This window comes from Haematobia irritans, chromosome 2, assembly GCF_050003625.1.
Source record: "Haematobia irritans isolate KBUSLIRL chromosome 2, ASM5000362v1, whole genome shotgun sequence".
In the NCBI taxonomy this organism is placed as follows: Eukaryota; Metazoa; Arthropoda; class Insecta; order Diptera; family Muscidae; genus Haematobia; species Haematobia irritans.
In genome coordinates, this window is record NC_134398.1 from 190,732,703 (window position 1) to 190,742,646 (window position 9,944).

General features: G+C 29.0%; 1 protein-coding gene across 1 annotated transcript; it reads right to left on the reverse strand.

The window, feature by feature from the left end:
* Positions 1 to 9,296: 9,296 nt before the first annotated feature.
* Positions 9,297 to 9,944, reverse strand: LOC142225204 (uncharacterized). The gene has a single exon (XM_075294980.1). The coding sequence runs from the start codon at positions 9,942 to 9,944 to the stop codon at positions 9,297 to 9,299; it is 648 nt and encodes a 215-aa protein (XP_075151095.1).

Consider the following 9,944-nt stretch of genomic DNA (forward strand, 5'->3'; position numbering starts at 1 on the left):
TTTATTTTTATTTTTTTTATTTTTTTATTATTTTTTTGTAACAATTCTACTTCTATAGAAAATTTTGGCAAAATTTTTTTTTCATTAGAAAATTTTCTTAATATTTCATTTCAAAAAAAAAATTCTCAAAATTTATTAAAATTTTTATAGAAAACTTTGTCAAAATTTTATTTCTAAAGAAAATATTGTCAAAATTTTATTTCTATAGAAAATGTTGTCAAAATTTTATTTCTATTGAAAATTTTGTCAACATTTTATTTCTTTAGAAAATTTTGTCAAAATTTTATTTCTACAGAAAATTTTGTCAACGTTTTATTTCTATAGAAAACTTTGTCAAAATTTTATTCCTATAGAAAATATTGTCAAAATATTATTTCTATAGACAATTTTATCAAAATTTTATTTCTATAGAAAATTTTGTCAAAATTTTATTTCTATAGAAAATATTGTCAACATTTTATTTCTATAGAAAATGTTGTCAACATTTTATTTCTATAGAAAATTTTGTCAAAATTGTATTTCTATAGAAAACTTTGTCAAAATTTTATTTCTATAGACAATATTGTCAAAATTTTATTTCTATAGAAAATTTTATCAAAACTTCATTTCTATAGAAAATTTCGTCAAAATTTTATTCTTTAGAAAATTTTGTCAAAATATTATTCTATAGACAATTTTATCAAAATTTTATTTCTATAGAAAATTTTGTCAAAATTTTATTTCTATTGAAAATTTTGTCAACATTTTATTTCTTTAGAAAATTTTGTCAAAATTTTTTTTCTATAGAAAATATTGTCAAAATTTTATTTCTATACAAAAAGTTGTCAAAATTTTATTTCTATAGAAAATTTTGTCAAAATTGTATTTCTATAGAAAACTTTGTCAAAATATTATTTCTATAGACAATATTGTCAAAATTTTATATCTATAGAAAATTTTATCAAAACTTCATTTCTATAGAAAATTTCGTCAAAATTTTATTTGTATAGAAAATTTTGTCAACATTTTTATTCTTTAGAAAATTTTGTCAAAATATTATTCTATAGACAATTTTATCAAAATTTTATTTCTATAGAAAATTTTGTCAAACTTTTATTTCTATAGAAAATTTTGTCAAAGTTTTATTTCTACAGAAAATTTTATCAAAATTTTATTTCTATAGAAAATTTTGTCAAAATTTTATTTCTATAGAAAACATTGTCAAACTTTTATTTCTATAGAAAATTTTGTCAAAGTTTTATTTCTATAGAAAACTTTGTCAAAACTTTATTTCTATAGAAAATTTTGTCAAAATTTTATTTCTATAGAAAACATTGTCAAACTTTTATTTCTATAGAAAATTTTGTCAAAGTTTTATTTCTATAGAAAACTTTGTCAAAACTTTATTTCTATAGAAAATTTTGTCAAAATATTATTTCTATTGAAAATTTTGTCAACATTTTATTTCTTTAGAAAATTTTGTCAAAATTTTGTCAAAGTTTTATTTCTATAGACAACTTTGTCAAAATTTTATTCCTATAGAAAATATTGTCAAAATTGTATTTCTATAGAAAATATTGTCAAAATTTTATTTCTATAGAAAATTTTGTCAAAATTTTATTTCTATGTAATAAAAGTTAACTGATATCGAATTATTCACAGGAGGGTTGATACACTGAAAAAAATATTGTCGTGAGGTCAAAGATTTCATGTCTTTAAAATACAAATGCAAATTTTGCTTACCATAGAAGACGCATTTCTCTAATATAAAGTTTTTTCCTTGTCCAAAAGTCGATAAACTTTTCAATGAAGTCGTATTGTCCTTATAATTAAGCGATTTGACTTAAAAATGGGTATCATAACATGAAAGAAAAAATGTTTGGGCTAAGGTCAACTTGACTTTAATAATTCAGAAAAGTTCTTTAAATTTAATGAAATTGTCTTTAAATTTGTTGTCTTTTTGCATCTTGACTACAAAGCAAAAAATCGTTCAAATATAGGACATTTTACTTCAAACATAGCATAATTTCTATTGGAAGTCGAGTCGTAATTTGGAAAATAAAGTTGTCGTTAACTCGGTTTTAAAGGACTTTGATAGCATATGAAGAAAAAAAGCTGAAAAAGCGAAAAATTAAAATTTGCTTCCTAGAAGCAAGTATGCAAAACTCACATTTAAAAGAGAATTGTGTCTTAAAGTAGCCTTACTTGTATTCTCCGCTTCTTTGGCTCGGAATCAATACCAAAATTTTTAAAGTAAAGACAAAATCTTTGGAACCGGGTATGCTTTTTTTTCCAGTGTACATTTTAACTCTCAACATCCCATACGAATCATAATGAATACGGCTACCAATTTTATAAGGAGAGTGCCCGATATCAGCGACGATGGATTTCATAAGGACAACGAGGATAAGATAAGGGACTAAATGATTTCTCGAAGAAAACGATTGAGAAAGAAAATACATCAAACATGACGAAATTGAACCCAAAATTTACAAACCAAATGAGAAATGAAATGAATCAAACCACTTTGATCGGTCCCTTTCTTACAAACAATGTACCAAGCCCAACTTTTGGAAATTTTTCGCCAGATTTCAGAAAGAAATTCCGCATTAAATATTGCCAAATGTTTTTTTCTTTGTGACTACATATTGTCCTTCTACATATATCTATGTCACTGTTAGTCCTTATTAGAAAAGTCCATCTCGTCCCCATTTCTCGAGTCCCTTTTACATGTTTATGTAGCCCCATAGTCATATAGAAAACTTTTACCAAATATCAATGTCATGGTTTTCAATATTCATTGCTCCATGTTATTATTTTATGAAATAAAATGAAAAAAAAAAAAAACTATGCAAAAATTCCTCGTAAATGTTAGACTCTAACATGATTTCAAAGGTCAATTTTATGCATCAAACGAATAGATTTTTTATTCATTTGTACCTTCAATTCAGTTGTCATAGAAAAATGAAAAACCAGCACATGGTTGTCACAAAGAAAAACAAACAAGAAAAAATAGGAGAGGTTGTAATAATCTCATCTCATAACATATTCAGCCAGTAACATTCATCAACCCGTTTGGCCAATAACTAAACGAAGCACCCAGATGCCAATACTATTTGACATTTTTGTTTAAACTCAAAGAAGCACCAACAATACAACACACAAAGAAGTTATGTTTTCAACCGGTCGATCGAAGAATCAACTCAACTTACTTACATTGTGCTTTAAAAGGTGAATGAATAAAAAAAAATTCCAGTTTATGTGACAATAATGGAGGAATTAAGAAAACTAATCTCGACTCAAAACGCTTAAGCATTTGTTGCAAAAAAAAAAAACAATAAAATCAAAGATATGCACAATGCAAAGATTTCGATGTTAATAATGAATGGTTAACACCTTTCGTATTGGTTGATAGAAGTTATGTTGATATTAAAGATGATTAGGGATGCCAAAAGAGATAGTGGGTTTTGTATGATGGGGAATGTTCATGAAAGATGGTGAGTAGATATTAGGTCTTAGCATAAGTCCATAATAGGTCTTTGAGATTCGATTATTTCCCCCGTAGACAAAGAAGTTCTTTTGACATTCCGCTCCACAATGCAGGGAGTTTTTGGAGTTGATGTGAACAATTATAGAGGGACATCATAATGAATTGCTATCCCTCTACCATTTGGGGAGTCGCATGCGTGGTGTTTCAGTGTCACATCTTGAATGCGATCAGTAGTGAAGAATTTTTCCCACATTTCAAAAAAAAAATCTCCATATTACATCCCTAACACAAAAATGCCTTCACCCCTGACTACCATAGCCAGACAGAGACAAGACAAATATGCCATAGAATAAACAATAAACGCAATATTGCACAAAGCAAGCATTTTGAACAACAACTAAACTAATAAAAGCAACCTAACGCAAAATCAAAGCTGAACTAAATGAATATCACAACCTCTACCCCCTTCCTAAATACGCTTATGAATTCAATGATTGATATCAATCATAGTCATTCACGGATAGGGCAACAGATATTTGCTTTAATTTGAATTCAAAACTTTTCAGAGTGGCTAGAAGGTGATGAAGCACACGTTTACAATTCCATGAAAAATGCCAATGATTAGAGTGGTATGGACGGTGGTTTTCTTCCTATATGGAATTGGAATAACCAAGTGGTCTATGGCAATTCATGAGTCATAGGTTAGCTATTCTATTGATTGGTATGATCGTGATGACGATGGTAGGGAAAGGTGCACAAATCGTGGCTAAGTTGGGGTGTAACAAGCGTACAAGGACGAATCGCAGACGAATGTATATTAAAATATTTATAAAGATTTTTATAATTTAATTTTTGACGGTAAAAATGAAAGATATATCTTTGGTCTGTATCGAAGTTATTTTGTTATAGTTAAGAGCGATTGTATGTGTTATCGTTGCCACTCAGAGATCATCTACACTGAAAAAATATTATCGTTAGCACAAACATTTAATTTCTTTAGTATACACGGACGAAAAAGACTGTTTTTTATATGTTTGGGTATAAACATTATATGTTTGGAACTCAAATTTTTAAAAACAATATTTTTGAGTGCAAACATATAATGTTCATAAACTAGCATAATATGTTTGGGACATATATGTTAATATGTTAGAACATATTATGTTTGGGACATAAAATGTTTGTAAATATAATATGCTTGGATTCAAACATATATTAATTTAGAAATAGCCCATAAACATATATGTGTTTACAAAGAGAGACAAAGTGTATGCTGGAAGTAAAATAATGAAAGTAACCAATTGGCGCATTACAAATATGTATACACAAAGAAAATTTCATTAAATATAGGAACAATACTACGTGTGAATATAAACAAGTATAAATTTACACATTAAACAGTAAAACATATATATGTTGTGATATAAGACTTCGCCAAAAATTGTATATGCTTAAGTAAAATATTAAAATGAGTATTCGGAGAGAAAATTCATTCGGAACCAAGATAAAATATATTTAAAAACAAGTAAGGAAAGTCTAAAGTCCGGTGGGGCCGACTATATTATACCCTGCACCACTTTGTAGATCTAAATTTTCGATACCATATCACATCCGTCAAATGTGTTGAGGGCTATATATAAAGGTTTGTCCCAAATACATACATTTAAATATCACTCAATTTGGACAGAATTTGATAGACTTCTACAAAATCTATAGACTCAAAATTTAAGTCGTATAATGCACTAGGGTGGAACACAATGTTAGTAAAATAATATGGGAAACATTTAAATCTGAAGCGATTTTAAGGAAACTTCGCAAAAGTTTATTTATGATTTATCGCTCGATATATATGTATTAGAAGTTTAGGAAAATTAGAGTCATTTTTACAACTTTTCGACTAAGCAGTGGCGGTTTTACAAGGAAAATGTTGGTCGAAATCAGAAAAACATATATATGGGAGCTAAATGTAAATCTGAACCGATGTCAACCAAATTTGGCACGCATAGCTACAATGCAAAAAAAATACAAAATTGGCCTCTGTGGTCATATGAGTGTAAATCGGGCGAAAGCTATATATGGGAGCTATATCTAAATCTGAACCGATTTCAACCAAATTTGGCACGTATAGCTACAATGCTAATTCTACTCCCTGTGCAAAATTTCAAATAAATCGGAGTTAAAAATTGGCCTCTGTGGTCATTTGAGTGTAAATCGGGCGAAAACTATATATGGGAGCTATATCTAAATCTGAACCGATTTCAACCAAATTTGGCACGCATAGCTATAATACTAATTCTACTCCCTGTGCAAAATTTCAAATAAATCGGAGCAAAAACTTGGCCTCTGTGGGAAAATGAGTGTAAATCGGGCGAAAGCTATATATGGGAGCTATATCTAAATCTGAACCGATTTGGCTGATATTTTGCAAGTTTTTCGAGACTCATAAAATATTCGGATGTACGGAATTTGAGGAAGATCGGTTGATATACACGCCAATTATGACCAAATCGGTGAAAAATATATATGACAGCTATATCTAAATCTGAACCGATTTTTTCCAAAATCAATAGGGATCGTCTTTGAGCCGAAACAGGACCCTATACCAAATTTTAGGACAATCGGACTAAAACTGCGAGCTGTACTTTGCACACAAACATACATCAACAGACAGACGGACAGGCAGACAGACAGACAGACAGACAGACGGACATCGCTAAATCGACTCAGAATTTAATTCTAAGACGATCGGTATACTAAATGATGGATCTCAGACTTTTCCTTCTTGGCGTTACATACAAATGCACAAACTTATTATACCCTGTACCACAGTAGTGGTGAAGGGTATAAAAAGGAGCATGAGTTTTGTTTATCATTTTCGCATTACGGGCACAATTTTTTTGTTTCGTCAAGACAAATCGTCCTACGAGTAAGTCAAAATATTCAAACAAAGGTAATTAAAGGGATCTTCATAAAAACTAACGAAAGGGCACTATATACTGAACAAAAAGCATGTCCGGTTCCAAAGATTGTGTCTCCACTTTAACAATTTTGATATTGATTCCGAACCAAAGAAGCGGAGAATACAAGTAAGGATGCTTTTAAGACACAATTCTCTTTTAAATGGGGTTTTGTGTACTTGACTCTACGAAGCACATTTCAATTTTTCGCTTTTTCAGCTTTTTTTCATATGCTATAAAATGTCCGTTAAAAACAAGACTTCCAGTAGAAATTATGCTATGTTTTAAGTAAAAAATGTCATTAAAATAAAGTATTGAAAAACATACCCTATTTTTTAATGATTTTTGCCTTGTAGTCAAGATGCAAAATTGCAACAAATATAAAGACAGTTTCATTAATTTTAAAGAATTTTTCTGAATTATTAAAGTCAAGTTGACCTTAGTCCAAAAATTTGTTCATGTTATGATACCCATTTTTAAGTCAAATCACTTAATTATAACGACAACACGACTTCATTGAAAGTATCGACCTTTGAATATGGAAAAAACTTTATATTAGAGAAATGCGTCTTCTAAGCTAAGCAAAAGTTGTATTCTTATTTTAAGCACATGAACTCTTTGGCCTCACGACAATATTTTTTCAGTGCACTCTTTTTAGAGTTGTGAAATTAAAATGAAAACAGGGCGAAACAGTGAAAAATTAAACAGTAAGATCTATAAAAACAAAGATTAGTTCCTCTTTATTAATGAGTAGTCCAAGAGGAGTTGACGGATTTTTTCGAAAATAAAAGCGGGCATTGAGTTCGAGTTTTGCCGCTAAAATGAGAAATAATTTTAGTGGCAATACAACCTTTTCCGGTAAATTTATTATAACATGGTGGGGAAAGATCCCAAGCAACAATTGAATAAGTTTATTTTCTTTTAAAGAAATTATTAAAGAAAAGTAAAAGGGTAAACATGGCCATTTTAACGCGATAATACCAATTTATACCGGCCTTAAGAATTAAATTAAGTACAAAATTATTCGTTAATAAAAATTCATATTTATTTGTATTTCTAAATTAATGGTGTTACATGCTAGCAAACAATTGTTCACACCAAAATAAATTTATGTGCTGTTGTAAAATTACTGTTTAGAATTTAAATATAATGTGCTTTTGAATGGTTATCGTTAACCTTAGGATTCGATGGAAAAGTATTTTTATATACTCGAATTCACATTCTTCTTTTGTAAGAATTTTTGAATTTCTTCGAAAATTTTAAACTTGTATACAAAAACCTTTATTTGTTACACAATTTTTATTTTTGCAATACAAAAATAATATTTGATTTGAACTCAGTCCATTTCGTTTTATCAAGCATTTTTCTTTTCTGACTTTAAGTCTTTTATAAAACACACTATACAATTTCGTAGTAAAAATTTAATATAATAGTATGTAATGCTGAACACCTTTTCGGGAATTTCCGAACGAATCTGGAATATGTGTTAAAAAAAATTTAAAAAAAAAATGGTGTTGGTCGAAGCAGGGATCGAACCCAGGACCCCTGTCACGCAAGGCGGACGACCAACCACTGCTCCATGCTGCCAACAAATGTATGTTTAACAATATTATGTTGTTAAACAATGTTATGTTTGCATCGGGTCTTGGGCGCCGCAAGCTATGCTATATAAATATAACTTATAACGATAATTATCTCTTGATGACCATAACAGCTACGTAGCCCAGGGGTTAGTGTGCTGGCTTACAAACTGTGTGGTCCGCTGTTCGAATCCCCGTCCGGCAAAAGGTAAAATTGAAAAAAAAAATTATAAAATTTAATAATTTCTTCTACAATGTTTGTATTACTGAAAAAGGTGCTAAGAACTAAAAAAACTCATGGAAGTGAAAAAAATGTGAGGCAATATACATACAATTAGGCAGAAAAAAAATTTTGAGCACAATATTCTTTGGGAGAAAATTCTTCTCAGCATATAATATTTTTGGGTCCAAAATGCCTCCAAACATATTATATGTTCACATAATAACATATAGTTTTTTGGAAGACAACATTATTGACTTTGGATGGAAAAATACAAAATGTTTGGAACTTAGACTACCCAAACATATTATATTGTTTAGACCAATATGCTTTCAAACATATTATATATTGGAAGAAATCAAACATATAAATGTGTGGGCAATACCCAAAAATGTATATGCTTGAAGCAAAATATGTTTGGGAGTATATGTTACAGAAGCGATTTTTTTGTTTGAGGGTGTACGAATCCCACTTTTGGGCAGCATTGAAGACGAATTTACCTGAAAAATTGGATAATTTATACTTGAAGTCGAGTTTAAATTTTAAATTGTATGATTTGGTATTAATGTGTAAATGACTTTTACAATACATTATGAAACAAGTAAGTAAAGTAGAAAGTCGGGCGGGGCCGACTATATCATATTCTAAACCACCCCAACTTAATTGGTAAACATTTTCATTTAAATTTAAACAAAATTTACAAAACAACAAGTATATATATATATATATATATATATATATATATATATATATATATATATATATATATATATATATATATATATATATATATATATATATATATATATATATATATATATATATATATATATATATAAATATATATATATATATATATATATATATATATATATATATATATATATATATATATATATATATATATATATATATATATATATATATATATATATATATATATATATATATATATATATATATATATATATATATATATATATATATATATATATATATATATATATATATATATATATATATATATATATATATATATATATATATATATATATATTTTCCTGAAATTCCTAGGAGGAACATAGGGCCGTAACAAATGCATTCCATTTTGTTCTGTCATTAGCTAAGTTTTTTAGTTCTCGCCAAGTGTATACCGCATCGTGTATTTCGGCATCTACTAGTCTTCTCCACGTGTTCGCTGGTCTACCTCTTCTTCGGCTTCCCTGTGGATTGCAGTCAAGTGCTGTTCTTGTTATGTCATCGTGCGGCTTCCTCAAGGTATGCCCGATCCACATCCATTTTCTTCTTCGAATTTCCAATAGTACAGATTGCTGCTTGGTGGTACGCCATAGTTCTTCGTTTGTGATAGTATTTGGCCAAAATATTCGTACTATTTTCCTTAGGCAGCGATTAATAAATACTTGAATAGCCTGTAGTTCTTTGTTTGCGGAATTCCATGTCTCACAGCCATACAGTATTACTGATTTTATGCTTGCGTTGAAGATTTTGATTTTCGCGTTCCTCGATATATATGTTGAACGCCATACTTTCTCTAGGGACGCGAAAGCGGCTCGGCCCTTAGTGAGGCGATTTTTTATATCTTCGGAGGAACCACCTTCGGATGTTATAATGCTTCCCAGGTAGCAGAATGTATTTACATTTTCAATTGGCTTCCGATTTACTGCAATTGTATCATTGTTGCTCGCATTGATTCGCAT

Bases quoted from the DNA above. Each gene is read 5' to 3' on its own strand.
- LOC142225204 (XM_075294980.1), bottom strand. From the start codon at position 9,944: ATGCGAATCAATGCGAGCAACAATGATACAATTGCAGTAAATCGGAAG.